General features: G+C 47.4%; 1 protein-coding gene across 1 annotated transcript in view; it reads right to left on the reverse strand.

Moving 5' to 3' along the window:
- sdk2b (sidekick cell adhesion molecule 2b) overlaps positions 1 to 21,579 on the reverse strand; it is a 235,086-nt gene that overhangs the window by 19,121 nt on the left and 194,386 nt on the right. Inside the window, exons 15-36 of the mRNA XM_068583252.1 lie at positions 20,099 to 20,246; positions 18,737 to 18,877; positions 17,954 to 18,135; positions 16,844 to 16,959; positions 15,438 to 15,633; positions 14,861 to 14,959; positions 13,273 to 13,464; positions 10,872 to 10,993; positions 10,619 to 10,728; positions 9,187 to 9,337; positions 8,340 to 8,577; positions 7,403 to 7,518; positions 7,082 to 7,271; positions 6,698 to 6,796; positions 6,058 to 6,252; positions 4,778 to 4,979; positions 4,261 to 4,364; positions 3,393 to 3,463; positions 2,312 to 2,444; positions 1,669 to 1,725; positions 962 to 1,063; positions 639 to 754 (exon numbers count right to left, since the gene is read on the reverse strand). Coding sequence (XP_068439353.1) covers positions 639 to 754; positions 962 to 1,063; positions 1,669 to 1,725; positions 2,312 to 2,444; positions 3,393 to 3,463; positions 4,261 to 4,364; positions 4,778 to 4,979; positions 6,058 to 6,252; positions 6,698 to 6,796; positions 7,082 to 7,271; positions 7,403 to 7,518; positions 8,340 to 8,577; positions 9,187 to 9,337; positions 10,619 to 10,728; positions 10,872 to 10,993; positions 13,273 to 13,464; positions 14,861 to 14,959; positions 15,438 to 15,633; positions 16,844 to 16,959; positions 17,954 to 18,135; positions 18,737 to 18,877; positions 20,099 to 20,246 — 3,080 coding nt within the window. The remainder of the gene's footprint in view (positions 1 to 638; positions 755 to 961; positions 1,064 to 1,668; positions 1,726 to 2,311; positions 2,445 to 3,392; positions 3,464 to 4,260; positions 4,365 to 4,777; positions 4,980 to 6,057; positions 6,253 to 6,697; positions 6,797 to 7,081; positions 7,272 to 7,402; positions 7,519 to 8,339; positions 8,578 to 9,186; positions 9,338 to 10,618; positions 10,729 to 10,871; positions 10,994 to 13,272; positions 13,465 to 14,860; positions 14,960 to 15,437; positions 15,634 to 16,843; positions 16,960 to 17,953; positions 18,136 to 18,736; positions 18,878 to 20,098; positions 20,247 to 21,579) is intronic.

The following is a 21,579-nucleotide window of genomic DNA, read 5'->3' on the forward strand; positions in this document are numbered from 1 at the left end:
CTCTGCGAGACATCCAGTTGTGTGAACTAGCAGCAGTAGAAAATCTATCAACACAGTGTCTTATGTGTATGCACCAATTATGACATTTTTAACTTGTCGATACATATTTTGACTTGATTTGAGGATCAGGCGGATAAAAATGTGTTTTTATGCGTTTTATTTCATTTTGTATTCTGTATTTACCGTAATAGTCGGGTTACAAGCCTCTACTATCTTCAGTAGGTGTTTTCGGCTAGCTAGCTGCTATAGCCAGCTAGCATTGCTGCAAGCTTTCTCGCTAGCTCCCCACTGTAGCTAGCGAGTGCTGCTGCTCGCTCTTCCGCGAGCTCTCCTGCTAGCTCTCCTGCTAGCTCCCTGCTAGCTCCACTACAACCACCAAAGGTAGCGGGACCGGCCCCGGCTCAAGTCCCGACGCGGGCAGTAGCAGTAGCAGCAGCAGCTGGGAGCTAGCTGCTAGCGCTAGCGTGCTACAGCGAGGACACTCACCGAAGGCGGGAGCCGCTAGTAACCTGACTTTTGCTCTAATTATCTAATTAGATTTTTACTAAGAATTTACACATTATTTTACGTTGTATGTATTTGTATGATATGTGCATCACAAAACTTTAATTTCATAAATAAATGGAGGCGTGACTGACCTTGTAGCCTTGGATGTCTCCGTTCTGTGCATCCACAGGAGGCGGCTCCCACGTCACGTCCAGCTGGGTGGCGGTTGCGGACTGAATGGCCACGTTCTGGGGCGGGGCTGTCGGCACTGTTGGGAGGCCATCGCACAAATGAACCATACATTGCAAGACAAGGGCATGTTTTCTGTATTATAAGCGATTGTTTGAGCTAATGGTATTGCTACTCTACTTATCGTTTAGACAGGCAACAACTACAACTATTACTACTACTTACAGTGCTAAAATAACGTTGCTCATGGGCCTGTGAAGATTTAAGCGACAGGAAGCGCACATACCTGCTTCGCCCACAAACACCTCCTGAGGCGGACTGGTTGGCCCCTCGCCAACAGCGTTGTACACACTCATGCGTATCTCGTAGCGCTTGTGCTTACTTAGCTCTGCAGGAGACGTAAACAACCAGGGACACAAAGTTAGGAGTTGCGTTTCACACCGACTCGTAAATTCTACTTTTCATAACCGCTCAATCTCCGTTAGCGCTGAAATTTGAACACCCGATATTCCTCCCACCCGCACCCCACGTCCATCAAGCTCTCTCCAGGCGCTTCGAACAATTAGTAAAAATCGGGAATGCAATGATGGGGATAACAATCTCTCACCGGAGGCCTACTGATCCTCACAACACTGCTACTGGGAAACGGAAAAGAGGTTTCTTTTCTGCTGTAAATAATTTAAAGTGTTCAGGAGAAATATGTGGCCATCTGCTTTTGAAGAGCTTATCCAAATAAGCAGACGTGAGCAAACCAGGGCGTGTGTTGGACTACGCGAGCATTTGTGTGTGTGTGCTTGTTTATGTCTGTAGACGTTCGCTTTTATTGGCCTAAAGTGTCCTGATGCGATGTGAATGCAAGCAGCCGAATGTTGTGTTCATGTGCTCGACGCGGCTGGTCCGGCAGGGCACTCAAAAACTTTTGTTGAGGTAGCTTCTTCTGCTAATTTGTGATTCAACATGTAGTGTTTTTGTAAGACAAGAGACAAAACTTACTGCCCAACTCATGCTGGTTTAGAGTCGAGTCACTCAGATTCTGGATGCTGTAGGGGGCTGCGGTAGAAAAGAGGAAACATGGGAGAGAGAAAGAGAGAGAGAGAGAGAGAGAGAGAGGGAGGGAGGGGGGGTTGGTTTAGTGTCCAATGTAATTTCCCTTGTTGGAAAAGAAAAAAGCCCCAATCACTGTGATCATACCTCTGAGTGAACGCCAGAATGACTCAAGAGTGAAATTATAGGCTAAGTTACACGGCGCAGTAGCAACAGAGCCGCGCCTGAGTAAACCTAATGATAACTTGCAGCTGATAGCTACTGATCACAAGATGAAATGTTTTCGCTGCGAAGTGTCAGGACCAGCTGGGAGAGCTTTGGAGACAGAATAGGCCTGAGTGAAAGTTTTCCTCTAATGGGATTAATGGCGTTGCAATCGACTCTGCGGGAATAATCAAGCGTGTGAAAATGCTTCCTGAAGTAAAGCGGAGAAATGACACTTTCCTCCCCGACAGTGCATTTGAATAGCGTTCCTGAACGTGCAATAAACGCAACATCTCTGAATGAAAATGGACTGCGAAATGTTATTTTGTGCATTTTGTGCAACGGCGACAGGTGGTAAAATACTGTGAATTGTGGTGTAATGCCTCACCGGTGAGCTCCCCCCAGGTGGACATGCTGTTGATGGTGTGAAGAGAGTAACTGCGGAGACGGTCGTACAGCAGCTCTCGATATCGAATGCGAAAGCCCAATAAGATCCCATTTATCTTCTCCTCAGAGGGGTGCTGCGAGGGGAGAGAGATGCAGAATTAAGGTCTAATGTAGCACATCTCTGCAGAAATGAGCCCTGGAAATAGCTTAGCATACCGCGCGTGACCCAGTTTTTCAGTTTCAACGCCGTCACATGAAGTTAACTTCACCTTAATAGGTATTAAACTTGTATGTTTTTGTCCCCACTGCATGCTACGACTCTTAAACTCGACTCGCTTTTCTTTTCGGTGGTGCGTTAGCACAAATCTGATACTTCTTTTCCTAAAAACCTCGACTCATACAAGGGAAATGCTGCAGAAATCGGCCAGTGAGGAGGAGTGGACTCGTGTTCAGAGACGTATGGATAGCGTTGTCGTCATCATCGTGTCCAGCCTGCAGCAGCTTGAATTAAAATAGCCGAGCTATCAATAAGGGAAGCATTTCTTTTGATTTAATTGAGCCAGATTTGAATAAACAGCCGGCAAAACTACACCGCACACTCGACAAAGCGACACTCTTCTTCACTGAGCGAGTACCAGGTGGAGTCGAGTCGAGCTAGAGAACAATGTAGTGGACATTAAGCATGATTTACCATCATTCAAAAGCCTCACAGTAAATGAAGAAAGAGACTAAAAGCTCATCCAGAGATGAGTCACAGGGAGAAATCCCCCACACGGTTGAACATGAGAGAGCGGCGCCAGCGGGGAGAAGCAAACAACTACCTCTCTCTCCTTATAAACTCTACAAGTGTTCTCCATAAAAGTGAAATTGTGGCTTGGAGCCTCCTGTTTTCCTCTTTACGGCCTGTTAATGCAGGTGCGAGTGCGGGTGAGAGTGTTTTCGGTTACGGTCTGTACTCTGTGCGCTGCCGTGCTCTCTCATTAGAGGCGCACCTTCTTAGACTTTCATGGATTTTTGCAAACAATGACACATAAAAAAAAAACGAAATAAAAAAAAACAGCGCTTATAGTGTCTCCTCTTACCTGCCAGCGGATCAGCACGGACGTGGTTGTGTGCGGCGTGACGGAGAGGATCGCGGGTGCTTCGTCAGGCGCTGGAGGCGATAAAAGCGAGATAAATGGGCTAAATTGACCTGAAAATGGGCACGATTCAAGGTGCTAAATCTATCCAGGTGCAGTGGCATTCATGGGGCGTAAACACACAATAGCTACAACAGAACAAGCGCTGACGGATGAGTCAAAAAAAAATACAGCAGTTTGGGAAAAGAGCTCATTTCTTTTGTCGGTTAAAGCACCGCTGGGTAAACTTTGCCAAGGTTTTAACGGCGGCCTCTTGTCTCGTGGTAACTGCAGATGGCGCGCACATGACATCACCTGCTGCCTTTGCCAGTAGTGTCTGAATCACAACAATAGGCGAATTCATCCAGACGTACAACTCCTTTCACAGGGATACAGGAGTGTGTGTCGTGCCTATAAATATCTACATAAAGTACATGAGTGTACGGTTCATGTGAGATGTTTCCTTTAATAAAAGATACAGCGCGTCACATCTTTTAACGAGATGGTTTGACATTATGTGCGCTTCACTTGCTCTTTTGTGAGGGGACTATTTTTTAGGGCGCAGTGACCTTAGTGGAGTCTTTTGTCAACACCGGGAAGTTGCCAGACAACCAACAAGAGAATCACTGCACCGGACAATAAATTGTCCTGCACATAAAACTTTATCGGATCACGTGTCGCTTTTACACTCTCGGCCAGGTTTTGGACACACTTTTTAGACGTGCTGGTTCGGGAGATTGTTTTGACCTTTTCCATCCAGCCTTTACGCTAAGCTAAGCTATGCTAGAACTGGCTGCAGCCTCGCGGTGACCTTCCTCGTTCCCGCTCTTACCGTCCTGCAGAGTCGTGATGGCTTCGCTCTCCTCGCTGTACTCGCTGTCCCCGATGTCGTTGGTGGCTTTCACTCTGAACTGGTAGGATGTGAAGGGCTTCAGCCTTTTTTTTTTTTTTTAGGGGATGGAAAGCACAAGGAAAAAAAGCCCATCAATCTTGATGATAAACAAACGGATCTTAAACCCTTTAAGCCGCAGCTATCGAAAAGAGAAATCCAGTCGCGCTGCGGGGACGTACGCGCTCGTCTTTTCAAGGGACTACGAGGCAAAACTTACAACCAAATCCGAGAGCAAAACGCTGATTGCTGCATTCCTAGTGCCCTCCATGTGTTCGACCGCTCCATTGTTAATGTTCTCAACCACCCAGGGAGCATTATTCTGTATTAGGATGTCGTTGATCTGCCAACTATACGACAGGCGGGGGAATATTTCAGTGAATGTAGCACGATAGTGTCGTTTCATTTAGTATCACCCTCCCTCTACAAATAGGAGGATGGAAAAAGGAGCGCACTCTACCTTGACACTACGTAGGAGCTGGCCTCGTGGTTGACGGAGGCCGAGTGGACCGTCCAGTTGTTCTCAGGAAGCTCTCGCAGCTGCACCGTGTAGTAGCGCACGGGCGACAGGCCGTCGCTGCCGGGCTCCCACGACAGCAGAACCTGGCGGGCCTGAACGTCTTTCTGAGGAACCACGGGCCGGCTGGTGGGCTGGGGACGAGCTGGAAGCAGGACGGACGAGGCAGAGCGGCGTGAACGAGGGACAAGAGACATAAGAGAGGGGGTCGGGTGAGCAAAAGGATGGAGTGGAATCAAAGGGAGTGAGTCGTGCGTGGATGTCGGTCGGAGGAATGTGAGGATGGAAGGAGAAATGGGAGGAAAAAAATGAGTTAATACAGTTTGTTGCTTGCTCAAATTTGCATTTGTTGCAAAGAAAGAAGGGATGGGGGGTGATTCTGATGAATGAAACGTAGCGGAGGAATGAAAGTTGCCGAATAAACAATCCTCCGAATGCCCCGAGGGAAGCAGATGGACTGATTCGTTCTCACAACTGCATCAGAGCGCTTCCGATAAACACCCAGAGGGCACAAAAAAGATCCTTCAGAAAACACATCTGCTGACTGGACTGTTAACCGGGAGCGAACTGATTCAGAGGAAGGCTTCGGCTCGGCTCTCAACGAGTCGTGTCATTACCGAGATCACATGATTCTGCGCTCTGGATTATGCCGACAACTGTTGCTGTGTTTCCTGTTTCCTACCATCACGCTGGAAAATCCCACTTCATTTAGTTAAAGCGCGCCGGGAGACGATTGTTTTATTTTTCAGCATTTGTTCCTTCACATGATTGTTATAAAACCATCGGCATGTCAAAAGTTTAAAACACACAATGTGTTATTTAAAATACACAATGTGTTATTCAGAAGGTAAATATTTGGGGAAGGTTTTCTGATCTGGCATTTATGTGATTTCTGCCAGTAAAATAAACAAATTTCATTGAAATTATGAGATAGAAAGTCATAATTATGACATAGAAAGTCATAATTATGAGAGAAAGTCTTAATTATGAGATAGAAAGTCATAATTATGAGATAAAAAGTCTTAATTATGATATAACAAGTCATAATTATGAGTTATAAAATCAAGTTTGTGAGACAGAAAGGCCTAATTATGAGATAGAAAGTCATAATTATGAGATAAATAGTCAACATTATGAGATAGAAAGTCAACATTATGAGACAGAAAGTCATCATTATGAGTTATGAAGTGAGTTATTATCAGTTCAATGCAGCGCGTGCTTACCTCTCTTCTCCGTGGTCACCACCAGCGCCTCGGCCGCCTCGCCCCAGCCCTTCCTCGTCTGCGCTTTGATGCGAAACACGTAGACGGACTCCGGCTTCAGGCCGGTCACCGTGTACTGCCGCGCGCTGGGGATCAGCACGTCCACCGTGGGCGTGCTGCTGCTGGACGAGTTGAGGTGGTACGTGGTCTGGTAGGCTGCAGGGACAAACAATCTCATGAAAGGCGTCGTAAACGACAACAATCCCACGAGCATCTGTGACGAAGGCTGACATGCTGCACAGTTTTAAAATAAATGATGGGACAGATGTTTCACGACTCGAACGCTCACGGGGAAGTCCCCCAATTAGCTGACGAGAGAATCCAACTCACGCCACAGCTGGAGAAATAACAAGATTTAGTATTAACATTGTCAATCAGGCATGTTGAGATGCACCTGTGGGATGACGCAACAATACATATGGATATATAGATACAGATTATGAGCTATTTTTGGTTATTTCCTGGTCACTGGACTAGATTCTACTCTAGTAAAATATCAATAAATAAGAGATACAATATCCTCCATGTAGATTTGTTTGTAGATTGTGAAAACTTCATGTTTTTGAGGCGCTCACGCGGACATTTAACACGTATTACTAACCAAGTATAATGCCGTTGGGCTGCGAGGGGGACTGCCAAATGAGCCGGACGGATGTGGTTCGTACTTCCGGGAACAGGATCCCCACTGGAGGTCCTGGAACTGCGGGAAAAAAAAAACAGACAAATGATAAATAACGTTCCAATTTGATGGTTCGCCACCTGAATTCATCATTTAAATGACCACAAACCAACATAAAAACATTCTACATTCATAAAGTCAACGATGAAAAATGCCCTTTTGACCTTTTTAGACCCCCCCCCCCCAGATCACATTGCGCAATACAAAGTGTCAACGTATTGCTACATTATTGCAACTCCTGTTTTGCCGCAATGTAATGTTGCTATTTAACCGAAACGCTCATCGCTCCACCTCCTTTGTCCCTACCGTCGTCCAAAGTCCTCTCCAGGATGGGTGGAGCGCTGGGCCGCCCGTCTCCGATCCGCGTGAAAGCCAGGACCTGGATCTCGTAGAGCACGTACTTTCCCAGCCCGGTGAGCTGCACGCTGTGCGTGGCGTTGCCGTCCACCATCCAGAAGTGAACCGCGCTGTCGGAGTCCTTCTCCTTGTACACCACCTGGTCCAGAGAGGAGACAAGATGGACTGAGAAGCTGAGGAAAAAAGGCCTCACACACCGTCACCCAATCAGTGTTTGACTGCTCAGTTAAAACACAGTGAAACGTGTTAAAGAAGAAGCACAAAACAGACCTTGTAGCCCAGAATGAGACCATTTCGGTCCGGCTCGGGAACTTCAAACCAGCGCACCAGAATGCTGCTGGAGGTGGTGGCGAAGGCCGACACGTTGGTGGGTCCGCAGGAGGGGACTGCGAGACAAAAGGCGGAAAACATTATGCTTCTGACGGTCCATTATTTGTTATTCATTCGGGGAAGGGTGGAGGGTGGAGGGAGGAGGGGGGCGGGGGGGTAATTTCCAACGCTCCAAATGTGTGTGGATGTACGTAGACGCTGTGATTAACTCGTGCGATTTGTTTGCACAAAGCCTCTAATACCCTGCAGGCCCTGCTGAGAAATGTAAAAAAAAAAAAAAAAGACTCAAGAAAAGGCCTTTTCTCTTCGTTGGCGCTCGTCCCTTGGACGTAATGCGCTGATTCCTGAGAATTTGCTGAAGTGAGCGGAAAAAAAAGAGAGAGAGCACAGGAATTCCACATTGGAGTCCATGTGTTCTCAATTTCCTCCAGACTCCTTTTCCTTCACTCCTTCCACTACCCGACGTCTGGTGGGCAACGTGACGGCCGAAAGGTGTGGGGCTTTGACACGTGGCAGAGTGCAAAGCAGAAGAGCAAAGAGTGCTGTGCATTGTTACACAAATACTGAAGAAGAAGAAGAAGAAGAAGAAGAAGAAGAAGAAGAAGAAGAAGAAGAAGAAGAAGAAGAAGAAGAAGAAAAGCATATTCAGGGATGCTGTGGGCTTCGTTTTATCCGTGTAATAACTCCTCATTTTATTGTTGTTTCCGTTAGCAAGTAGCAAGAGCTTGAGACTCGGCAGGGCTTTTTAATAATTAAGCGATGTTGTGATGCAAATGATTCAGCGCGCTTTCCTGCTACACAATCTGCTCTTCACATCTGACAGCCAAGGCCTTTTTTTTCCTCTCCCTGAGGATGACAAGACGAGGCGCTAACTCACCAGACTCCCTCGTCCGGCCCCTGATGGGCGGACTCCAGGGCCCCGTCCCGATGCCGTTGACGGCCTGGACCCTGACCTCGTACTCGGTCCACTCCTCCAGGTCCTCGATGGTGAACTCCCTCTCCAGGCGGTCGGCGATGGTGTGGGTCAGCGCGCGGCCCTGCGAGCCCGCCCGCGAGTACTGCACCCGGTAGCCCAGCTGCTCGGCGTTCCCGTTGTACTCCCACTCGGGCAGAGGCTGGAGAGGGGGATTTGCAAGAAGAAAAGAGGAAGAAAAGATTGAAAACATCCCTCACGGTGAGGCTTTATCTTTGGTGTATTTTCAGCTCCGCATGCCTCCGACGCCCCCCGCTCACTTCCAGAAGGACGTTGCCCTTCTCCTCTCTATTAGCGGGACGTTTATTATGGAAAGCTGTGCTCCCTCCGACAATCAACGGGTCAAAGATGTGAAGCAAGAACATCAAGATTGAGAAAATCAGATGCACCCTCAGTGGCTCCATTAAGAGATTTGACAAAACCTTGATGAACTTTGGGATTAAACTGACTGGAACCACGAAATGATACCTCTAAAAGAAGGTCTGTGCTATTTGTGCTCCAACACACTGCGACGTGACGCCGTTGTGTTGCATCTTTACAATGTTTTGTAACTTTCCGGAGACATTTGTACCTTGAGATGACAGCTTCTGTCAATGTCTTGACTGATAAATGGAAGAAATAGCTCAAATAAAAGCGTTAAAACTCCTTCCTCCCCAAAATAACTCTCTTACGGTTAGATTAGATTTGCCTTTTAAGTGTAATAAGCGTGTAAGATCACGCTGTGCACACAGGAAGCAGACTCCCTACTGACCATCCATCGAAACCAGAGGCTGGTCTCGCTGGCGGTGCGCAGCGTGACGTTGGCGGGGGCCATGTCGGGAGGAGCCGGCAGGGTCTGGATCTTCCTGGAGGGCTGACTGGGAGGACTGGTGCCCACGATGTTCACCTGACGCATGCGGAACCTGGCGGGTTCGAGAGTTAAAACGTTAAAATGGAAACTGCGGACGGTTTTCATTTGAGCATAAAAATCACGGCGGCTCACAATCTGGCAACTTGAAACAAAACACGCAGCATTATTTCGGCACCGGCGGCGAGCATCCTCTTACACGAGGCTTATTGCATTTGAACCGAGATCAGAGCGCCGAATATGAATGCAGTCGGGGGAACATGAGCGCGAGGGCTTATTTGTGTTACAGCCTGAATATGAGGAAAAAAACAGTTTTGATCCAACGTTTAAATCTACTGAAATGTAAACTGGCAGCACTGATGCTGGACTGATGAGAACTAGAGCTGCTGTGGGTCTTCGGGGGGGTTTCTGGCTGCAACGAGATGAAGATCATATGCGTGCGGTACAACAAAAAAAAATCATATTCAAACCACGCTATATCCATAACAAGCTTGTGTTGGAATCAAAAGGAATGGAGCATGAGATAAGACTCCTGGGATGTGCCCAAATTAGCCGAGACACCTTTATCTGTTGTGTGTCACAATCTGCAGACGCTTCATTTCCATGTTATCTAGCATAAGATTGTACTGCGAAAAAACATCGTGAGCAGGTACTAATAAGATTATAATAATGCACGATGCTGCGTATGCACATCCTGTGTACACAAGTCTGCTGACGGGTCAAAACCTGTGTATCTGCTCGGCTTCTTTCTATACGTTTATTTTATTTAACCTTTTGGAAACCGTACGTGAAGATCCTCCCGCGACCATTTTAAGTCCCAGCATGCCCCATTCAGACAATCTTTTGGCATAAAATACGTAATTTTTCCATTTTTAAAACCGAACGACACAGTTTTTTGACTGAAACTCCTTCCTAACAGACCAATGTCTTTGTTTTATTGTAATTTTTGTTGCATATTCTGATTTTTTAGGTCCTAATCTTTCCAAAAAGGTGTCTTATTCACCACTCAAGGAGGTATTTATTTTGGAAATCTGGCTCATATCATGCTGGATGTTCATATTTACGATCAAAATATCTTTTAAAAGTGATTTATTTGCAGATACACATTTCTTTCCCAAGACTTTGCCTAACAAATACATCCAATAAACACAAGTATTGGAATTAATTTAGGGTTCCTACGACCACTCAAACACAGGAGAAAATTGGTTCTACAGTTTTTAACGTGTTAATTTGCAAGATTGCAGAGGAAAGCTGATGAAAACATTTGACATTGCGACTACGTCTACGGCCCTGTTACTGTTTTATTTGTAAAAACAAGATGTTGCCAGTAGGCTACCTGTAGTAGGTGTACGGGTTGAGGCCTGGCACCTCCAGGGAGCGAGCCTCGGGTTCGTTGGTCACCTGGTGGACCAGCACCCAGTCCTCGTTCTCTCCCACCACGCCCACCTGGGACCCGGAGAGCAGACAGCATGACTCACGCAGCAGATACCCGCCGCCATATGGCAACGAAACAAGGAGAAGACTCCGAAAGCAGACACACACGATGAAGTTACATGAGAGCTTTCAGCTCTGGGTTACAAGCGGCTCACCTGAGCTTCCATCTGCCAGCGGGAAATGGAGGTTTTGCCGTCGTAGCCGGGTTTGAACTGCAGGGTGACGGAGCGCGGGCCGATGTTGGAAATTGCCACGTTGGTTGGCGGGCCGGGAAGCTCTGTGAGGAGAGAGAGAGAGAGGGAAAGAATGAGAATAAGGGCTCATACACATTTTGACTATTGGCTTTCCATGACTTTTCCATGACTTTAAACCAAATTTCCATGACTTTTCCATGACTTTAAACCAAATTTCCATGACCAAACATGTTGTAAAATCTCGATGTAAACATGGAAAAGTGATAAAGTTTAGTATTTAAACTAACAAAGAGGATTCAAAGCATACATTAAACCTTAAATGAGACAAATGAATGAGAGACAATAGTTTGATTAAAAGAATAAACATTTATATAGATGCCCGTATGTGTGCTGCTTATATTTTGAGCCTCTTTCTTTCTAAATGAACGACACAAACACATACATATAACACATTTACAGAACTTTTTTCCATGGGATTTTTTTTTTTCAAGGTTTTATTTTTTTAATTCCATGACTTTTCCAGGTTTTCCATGACCGTAAGATCCCTGGAGAATAACTGAGGGAGCAAATCCTCGACACCACTGTTGGTTTATCTCCTGTCGCCTCTCACACGGTGGTTTTGATCCGCTTTGGGAAAAATCTTTCTACCTCAGCGCCCCCTTGTGGCCGCACAGATACGGCACATGGCAAACCTCTCACACCTCCCTTCTTCCTCTCTCTCTTTTCTTCACCCAACTCCAGCTTTAAAAAAAAACCAAAGATGCTTACACGCAGTTCACAGGCGGAGGCGACGCCATGAATGTCAATTCACGCCGCAGTTATCTGGAGGTACGGTTCAATCTGATACCTCACTGTTTACACTCGAGCCCAGTAAACAATAAGAATGGATTAATTCCTTGGAAATCCTGGAGAGGAGTGGAGGGGCCGGGGGGGTAATAAATCTAAAAATGATGACTTCAAAGAACAGAGGGAGGGCTGTTTTTTGTGTGTATTTGGACATCACGGTTTGTTTGTGTGCATGTGTGTATGTGAAGAGGTTTTTTTTTTCCATTTCCATTTCATCTTTCATCCAAACACTAACCCAACCCCGGCACACGCCCGATCCAAAAGCACAACATGGTTTCCATAAGTCCGAGTTGGCGGTATCGACATCAAAGTGGCGTATTGCAGCGTGGACAGCGGCGGCCCGCTATTAAAGACACAGAACCATTCCCATGAGCACACTGAGCGATTTATTTCCCCCAAGATCGCTTCAAACGAGGGAGCGCTCGACCGTGATGAAACGCAGATTACGCCCGTCCTCGTGAAATCATCAAAATCATTTGCATGACCGATTATGGAGGTGGCTTCCAGCTGAGCGGTTGTGACCGTTTGCAGGCGCATAAGGTGTTTCCTTCACACGTATATATACAATGAGAGTGATTACCATTCGGAGGACTTCAACTGCAGTCATTGCACAGGAACTTCCCAGATGTTCGGCCCCTGAATGCCGCCCCGGTAATTGATGCGGGCCTTGTAACGTCCATTACGCAATTTTTGTTGAAAATATGAAATCATTAAACACTGTAATTGTCCTTAATGCTCTCGTGGGGGACAATTATTGCGCAGATGTGGGGCGCAGATATGTGTATTGGTGGGTTGTTGTTTTTGGGCTCGGATCCAGCTGAGAGGACCGGGGGTTCAATTTTCACCGCGTCTGGCGCCAGAAAACAGAGAAGCGTGTTCGCCGAGGTTTAATGTGGAACGGTAAATACGCAGCAAGGGAAGGTTTAATAAAACCTGTGAGCCTAAAGCCTGCGATACAAACTGGAAGTGTGGGCATAAGATGACATTGAGTTGCATCGTGGGTAATGGAGGATGCAGTGGTCTTGTTGAGCTTACTCTGAACTAAAAAGGCAAGATAACTGGCTACATGGGAACACCAGAGCTGTAGCACCTTCCCCACAAAGGCTTCTCCATCGTTTATTATTATTTATTTTGTATAGCCCAAAACCACAAATACAAGATTTTCCTCGGAGGGCTTAACAATCTGTACTCATGACATCACTGTCCCGGGAACCTCACATCGGATCAGGAAAAACTCCCCAAATAAAGACAGTAAAAACCCTTTTAGAGGCAAAAAAGGGGATGAAACCTTCAGGAGAGCAACAAAGGAGGATCCCTTTATCAGGATGGAAAGAAGCAAAAGATTTCATGTGACCAGAATGAGCAACATTACATAATGTGACAGAAACTAGTCATATAATGAGTAGTATACGTATGGTACACGATCCAGGTAGAGAGGAGGGGCATCAGCATTTTGTCATTGATCATTTTCTGGGTAAAGTGGGTTAAAAGAAACCCTTATAGTTTGGTTACCGACCTGGCGGGACGCCGGAGGAGATGGTGGAGGAGGACAGCTGGCCCTGCCCTTTGGAGGTCATTCCCGCCACCTCTATGGTGTAGGTGGTGAGCGCGGTGAGGCCCGTGACGCGGTACTCCAAGGTGACGTTGGGCAGGTAGTGGGTGACTCTGGTGTTGGTCCGGTTGAACTCCTCCCACGAGATGCGGTAACCTGAAAAGACGCAGCGGAGGAGGAGACGGGTTGACGAGAGGAAAGCTCTCAGGGCGAAGATTCGACAGAGGTTTTTAGCGACTCTCGGGCTCGGGGGCGGGCTAACAGAAACATTGAATTAACTTCATCAAAAAATTGAATATAGCAAATTAAATCAGGCTGTAATTATACCTCCGTTGCACACACACACACACACATGCTCCACCCACTCCCATCCAAATCACACACGCTTACTCTCTCAAAGTTAATGCAATTTGCTGCTCGGCCAGCAGCTCTTTTCATGTGATTGCGTAAGGCACGAGGCACGACGCTCCTGCACCCGAATCAATAATTTCACATGGCGCGGCGGCGGCGCTCGTCTCCTGGGAGCGAGCCATTAGATCGCTTTTGGAGAAAGAAAACACTGCACGGTATTCCGACAAATATCAACCTTTGTAAACACTTAAATATTAATGTACCTGGTGGGCATTTGTTCTCGACTCAAAAGTTCGGGAGCGTAGAAGTGACAGCTGCTCACTAGGAAGACGCTTAACTCACCCGTTGAACACTGTGCAACCTATTTTGTCTCCAGACCTCCTTTTCCCCTGTGTTTGAGTCCAATACTTGTGTTTATTGTATGTATTTGTTCAGCAAAGTCTTGGAAAAAATATATATCTGCAAAAAAAAATCTCTTTTAAAAGATATTTTGATAATAACTATGAACATCCAGCATGATATGAGCCACATTCCCCAAAAATGCCTCCTGGAGCGGTCAATAAGACACCTTTTTGGAAAGATTAGGACCTAAAGAATCTGAATCTGCAACAAATATCACAATAAAACAAAGCTTTGGTCGGTTAGGAAGGAGTTTCAGCCCAAAAACTGTGTCGTTCGGTTAAAAAATGGAAAAATATTACGTATTTTCTGCCAAAAGATTGTCTGAATGGGGCAAGCTGGGACTTAAGATGGGCGCGGGGAGGATTTTCGCACACGGTTTCCAAAAGGTTTAAGCACGCACATCCCTTAACAAGCAGTTGCGACTTAAAGGGATATACTTTTTGTTGTTGTAGGAAACCGCCCTTCCTCCCCGCGTACTTCTTCTTCTATTATTAAAGACTTGAGTTGTGTTTTTAGGGAAGCGAGGCTTCTTCTGAGTCACAGCTTAGGGGAGGAGACAAAAGTAATGTTTTATGTAAAAAGTTACATCATATTTATTTATTTTTTGTCTTTTTTGTTCTCTTTTTTTGTTGCAAACACACATATTTGGTGTCTATAAGCTCGTGCGGCCGTGTCTTCAGTTTGTGCATGACCCAAATAAAACAGAACAAACAACCCGACCACCCGACTACAGCTCAGGAAAAAGATGTTAAAAAGCAACAAAAAAAAAAAAGCCTCGTCTGCACCTCGGCGATCGTACCTGTGAGGACGCCGTTCTTCTCGCCGGGTTCGCTCCAGCTGACTTTGAGCGAGGTGTCCAGGATCTCGGTGAAACTCAGGTGACCCACGGCACCGGGGGCTGGGCGGACACACACACACACACACAAAAAATATAACGACCATGAGCTTCTGGGGGGGCAAATCAGCTTCCCACACACACACACACACACACACACCGGTGCGACGGCCGCACACTGTCGACGTGCATTATGCATTTTTAAACGTGTTTACAAATCGAGCAAAAAACAAGGTAATAACCGAGAAGAAAACTTGTCTGATGACAAGTCGGGGGAAAATCCTTTCCAAAGCTGAACCAATTATCTCGAGAGGGGCTAAGTCCCAATTATGATGATGCTGGCTGGATGCAGAATAAACTCAAGTCATTAGCACTTCTTCTACAACTTCTTTCCGCATGAATAATAGATCTCGGGCCCGGGAGGACGAGTTACTGCGAGACGCTCGGTGGCCCCCTCGCCGCCGCCGGAGAAAGAGAGAGAGAGAGAGAGAGAGAGAGAGAGAGAGAGAGAGAGAGAGAGAGAGAGAGAGAAGTCACTTACTGTCCTCGTGCGTCCTCAGCGCTCTGGGCGGGCTGCGCGGGCCGTCCCCCGGCGTGGTGAAGCACAGCACCGAGGTGTAGTACTCGGTGAACTTCTTCAGACCCGTCACGTGTCCCACGTGGACGCTGTCCTGGAAGTTGGGCCGCGCCGTCACAATGGCCACGTCGTCGTCTCTGCCGGGCTCCCAGGCCAGCAACTGGGACACACAATCGACGAGCCGGGGGGGGGGGGGGGGGGTGGGAAAGGAAAAAAAATAAAATAAAATAAAATTGCCCCAACGGCGGCGTGATCATTTTTCACTGGAATAATTCTCACACACACGTATCCTCACTAAACTGACAACGGCGCGTCTCCACGGTAGTCGTGAGAGGAGTTATTTGGCATCGTAGCGTTCCAAAATAAAAAATATATAAATATATATGTTTAGAAAGACACCCCGAAGAGGTTTTGACTGGGAGGAAATAGCTCCATTAAAACGGACTGGGAGAGGCGGGGAAAAGAGTGGATGCTCAAGAGAGGCATGATAGCATCCCATCATGCGTGTTGATTGCGCACCACGTAGCGGCAGCGGCTAATGGCTAATGGGACATGGATCGACCAATTAGGTGCTTAGGTAATGAGTCCCAAAGGCCGGTCTGTTGGGTTTGCTTCCAGAGAGACGGGAGGAAGGAGCTGGCACCAAGATATCAGAGGGATGGATACTTGACTCTCTGCCACTCTCGCTTTTTTTTTTTTTTTTTAAATCCCCCTCTATCTCTCTTTTACCCATCCCCTTGCTGAAAGTCCTCCTTTGCTTCGCTTCCCATTAGCTTTCACATTCTTTTATAATTTTTTTTAGTCCTTCCTCACTTCCTCGCTGCTCGTGTCTCGCTCCCTCTGGGGGAAGAAAATCTTGGTATTTTAAAATGTAGATTTGTACAGTGACCCTCCCCCCGGCCCCCCCCCCTCTCTCTTTACACCCAGCTGGGTGAGAGGCCTGTAGAGCGCTATTGAACAGACCAGGCAAAGAAAAGGACAGAAAAAGAAACCCAAAATGACATAATTAAGTCACGACGGGGTCAATGGGATAGAAACAGAGCTACTCTCCGGCTGTGGCGTCACGATTCCCGGTGGGTTGCATTTGTTTCACCGCGTTTACACGTAAGAGACGGACTATGTTCAAGAGCCCGCGACGAAACAATGAAGCCGTTCGTCATCACAATGAAACGTGACAAACGGTCGCGGAGCTAAAGAGGACGACCTCCGACTGACAGACGGGGGAACAAAGTCCATCGTTCACATATTCCTTTGCCCCGCCCCAGCCTCCTTGGCTCCCTCGTTCCTCTCTCGCCACCCAGGATACGTGTCGAGTTCAGCCCTGACAGTTCTGTCAATGGGCGGCGGCGGCGTCCTCGGCGTCCACTGACCTTGTAGCCCTGGTTGATGCCGTTGATGAACTGAGGGTTCGGGGCCGTCCACGTGAAGCGGATGGTCGTGGAGTTGACCGACTCGGCCTGCACGCTGCCGGGTGCGATGGTGGGCACTGGGGGAGGAAGAGAGGAGGGGGAAAAGGCGGGAAGTTAAGGTGTGAGAACACATTTCAGGCGGCCGCTTGGACGTCTGCCTGCATCTATTTTGGACGTCAGTATTGATCGCTGCAGGTCGGGGCAGATACTGCCGTCACTCTCCTTCTGGTAACACCTCACACCGCTGCTCTCTGCGGGTTTGTTTGGGACGGTGTGAGCTGCTTATAGATTTCAGGAGGAAGAGGAGGGGGGGGTGCCACACCTTGGTGTGGGTCCTCACGAAGAAAGAATCAATGTTAACGCAGTTAAAACATCAGATGATGGAAATTAACCGGATGCTTACGAGAAGATTTTTTTTTTTCCTCGTTTAAAAAAAAACCCCAACGCTGCACCTGCAGGATGTCGCATCACAGGCTGATTCATCGGGAATAATCAGCATCAGCTTCAAGGAGGAACTCGGTTAAATAAACAGTCAAGAAAGGATGCTGCAGCGGCTGAACGCGACGTCATCGCATCCCGCCTGAGGACGAGGCTTTGAATTCTTTATTCGGGGGATTTTCAAATACGTATGTATGAAAAACAGACGCGATCTGACTCGCGTGATGTATGTGCCGCCTTTTGAATTAGAAACAAGGAGAATATGAACACATTAAAGGCAAAAAACGGCATATTTTTATATCTAAATCGCACATTTTTTTCAGATTAAAGCACTGTTGATGACTTGTTCGAGCACAAGGAGCTAAAACTGAGTTTAATTTTGTTTCTGGTAGGTTTAAATTATGTTTGTGTAACCATCATCGAGTTGCATCTTAACTATACGTTTCATATTTCATGTTTCATATGTCCACAAATCATAATAATTGGCAAAAAATCCTGTCGATTTGAACGCTGTTACTTTATCGTTTTGACTCTGTGTTCGTCGTTAGCAGGAAAGCAAAATCAATATCCCGACTCGACGTTGTAATCGCTTCTAATGATGATGATGATGATGAAGAAAGGAGTCCTCCTCACCTCCCTGCAGAGTCCACTCGGTGACTTTATGGCTGAAAGTGCCCAAACCCGCCCCGTTGTACGCCGCCACCTCGATCTCATAGTTGGTCCAGATGATGAGGTCCTCCAGCAGCAGGTTGGTCACATCGGGGCTGGAAATGTTCTTCATCTGGTAGTCCACGGGCAGCCCAGTCAGCCGGTACCTGACACACACACACACACACACACACACACACGCTGAATGTGACATTCGAGACGGTTTGCATGACAAAGCGGGGACGTTACGGCGCTTTGCCGCTCGAGGCAGTTCACCAGACGGCCTGCTAGGGGGAGACAAAGCACCAGCAAACGTGCAATTAAAAAAACCCACTGACGGCTCTGACTGCTGTCTGGAAAACACCTGCTGTTTCATTTGGATGTAATGAATAAAAAGCCCAACAGAAAACCAAACTAATTACATGTTTACAGGATTTACAGTCAGCTTGGCATACCGCTGACTCCGCCGATTAGAGTCGCTGAAGTTTTATTCAAGTCAAACTATTTTAGTTTTTCCTCTCAGACAAAAATATGGACAATTTTTGGTATGGACTCTTATCTTAAAAATCTGCTTATATTGAAAGTGCAGATCATAAATGTCACTAATTAAAAGGGAAATCAATCAACTCTAACAGGACACGAGGGGGAGAAACATCATGCTGAACTGAATGTGTGTGTCCCTGCGTGTGTGTTTGCTTCTGTGTGTGTGTGTAACTTCCTCTGTAATAAACAGCGAGGCGCTGACAGCTGGAGGAACGGCGGCCTCACCTGACGGTGTAGCCCCTGAGGACGCCGTTCTGGTGGCTTTCCGGCGGAGGCTGCCACTGGATCATGATGGACTGGTTGGTCCGGCCGCTGGCGATGACGTTCTGGGGAGCGGCGCTGGGGGGCTCCTCTGGGAGCGACACACTGCAGACACACACACACACACACACACACCAAAGAGAGAGGAAATAGGTTTAAAAAAAAGAACATTTTTCTCTCTGGAAATCACCGGGAACGACAGCGTTAGTTCATTTCAAACTAAAAGCTTTGTCATAATGCAACAGCCTGGATGAAGCGTATCCATTTAAAGCTAAATACCAGTTTCATTTCAGCTGAAGCACTTGCAGCAAACCCCTCTTAACTGTTTCCTGCCACCTTGTTGTCTCTGTTAAGAAGAAGCTTTCGTTGCACAGAACATGCACAGAGCTCACACTCATCACCACAGACGCCGGAGTCACGGGACGCCGCCGCCGCCGCCGCGGCCACCTGAACGCTGGAGATTCACTCTGACAGACACCACCAGTGTCTGGAGGGGAAAGATGCGGGTGAGAGCCGGGAGGGAGATCAGTGGCGGTGACTAAGTACCAAATGGCGTCACGTGGCACGCAGACGGAGAGCCCCCCCCCCGCGGCGCTCCTCTGGCGAGGGAGCTGGCAGCGAGACGCAGCGGGACACACTGGTGGATGGCGGAAGGGAACGAGGGAAGCTAGGGGAGAAGGTTAGGAGGGAGGGAAGGAGGGAGGGGGTGCTGGAGGAGAAGGTTAGGAGGGAGGGAGTGAGGGAGGGGGAGCTAGGAGTAAGGGTTAGGACGAGGAGGGAGGGAGCGAGGGAGGGGAAGCTAGGGGTGAGGGTTAGGAGGGAAGGGGATACTAGAGGAGAAGGTAAGGAGGAAAGGAGAGAGGGAAGGGAAGCTCGGAGTAAGGGGTTAGGAGGGAGGGAAGGGAGCGCTTAAAGTTACGGAGAGAGGAACCTAATGTCGCCTGAAACCCGGAAACCCTCCTGTGGCTTTCTCCAATGTGTGTGTGTGTGTGTGTGTGTGTGTGCGTGTCCACGTATAGATCCCTCCTCGCCGACTCTTGACTGAAGGGATCAGTCAAACTGGTCGTATCGGAAACGGCCACAAAGTTCTGCAGCTTCTTCTTGCACTTTTCTCCTATTTCTCACTGCGATTGCCAATTTGCTGCTTCTACCTCAGAGGAACGTTCTAGTGGGTTTTAAACAAAACCTACAATAAAAAAAAAAAACAAGGTGTAGCTTGAAAGCCCCCCGAGGGGGAAATCTACAAAGTCATTTTGTATGTCTCCATTTCTTCCACCGCGCGGGATGAAAGCGACAAAGAAGATGGAGGATCTGAGTTTGACTCACCGCTCCGTCTCCTTGCTGAACTGCCCCTTCCCCACATCGTTAACGGCACAGAGGCGGAACTGATAGGAGCGCGCCGGGATCAAGCCGTTGACCGTCACCGCCACGGACTGCGGCTCGATATTGGCGAGCAGGATGGCCCAGGGAGCGTCTGGAACAAAGAGGAAACACCGAGTTTAAAACGTCCCACGCTCACGAGTATATCTCTCTCTCTCTCTCTCGCTAACCCGCTCACCTTAACATCCCCATCAAATGTAACATTTTGTAAGGAACGAGCCGAACATCTCCGGCAATTTCACTAATATTCAGGAGGGATTTTCACTCTCATGCCGGCAATCGTTTTGTCACGGCAGGTCACAGTTAGAAAAATTCAAATTCATTAAATAAATGAAACAAGTCATGCGGAGAAAAAAGATGAAAAAAAAACGGAGCGAGGGCACGACGGGCTGCAGATTTAAGCCTGAAACAGTTTGAGTGTCGACTTGAAAGGAAGACTTTTTGCACACGACGCAGCCTCTGAACGTGGATGCAGAAACAATAAAATGAAAGACGACACAAACAGGAGAGACGACGTCAAAGCAGCTTGAAGTAGTTAAACGGGGAGCGTACTGCAGCGTAAAATAAACTATATAAATACTTTAGACAATTTGCTTTCCCCTCGAGCCGCGACGGTGAAGCAAGAACATGAAAATGAAAAGAAGTCGAAGGTCCAAAGTCTCATTGAACCGAATCGTCTGCATTTTCGCTGAAACCTTCCGACTTAAACACTCCGCTGGTTGGGTTTTGCTTCCATTCATCAAGAGGTTTTTGATTTCTATTCAAGAATTCAAGGTGACGCCGGCGCGGGCGAATGATACACAAATGAGTTCGGCGGAGCGGTATTCCTTTAAGACGCTCGTGATCGACCGCAAGCGAAGCTCACACTTGCACGCCGAGATGAGAAGCAGCGTATTGATCGCGCTTTGTCGAGCTACTTTCGGTGTGTGCGTCTTCGCAGTTGCACATTGACGCCGTGGAGGCCCGGCTGCGTGGGAAATAAACGAGAAAGACAATCCAAAGAAGCAGCTTTTAGCATCTTTAACACTAACAGTACCATCGGGGATATCTTTTTTTTTTTACCTGTGCCATTGTGGTCACGTCATTTTCATTGTGTTGCTTTTGTCTGAGTCCTTTGTGTAGCTTCATGCTGCTCACTGGCGTGTCTCTGTCACGTGTGACGGGGGATTTTTGACGTTAGCGGTCGAGGGTAACATATTGTCGGGCGGCTCACGTGCCGCAGGAACGAGTGGACGCCATTATTTTATATTTTTAAACGTGTTATTGACGATTCTCTAATTTGTCGCCCGATTTTGAGCCTTTTTTCAGGATTTTACAAGAAATTCTAGCAGGTAAAATAGAAGAAGAGTACTACAATTTGCCTTGTTTGGTTGTGTTTTAATATATTTTGTTGAGAAGTATTTTGTATCAGGTCCATTATATCATAG

This window comes from Clinocottus analis, unplaced genomic scaffold (assembly GCF_023055335.1).
Source record: "Clinocottus analis isolate CAN_PGR_092001 unplaced genomic scaffold, fCliAna1.0.p SCAF_19, whole genome shotgun sequence".
Classification (NCBI taxonomy): Eukaryota; Metazoa; Chordata; class Actinopteri; order Perciformes; family Cottidae; genus Clinocottus; species Clinocottus analis.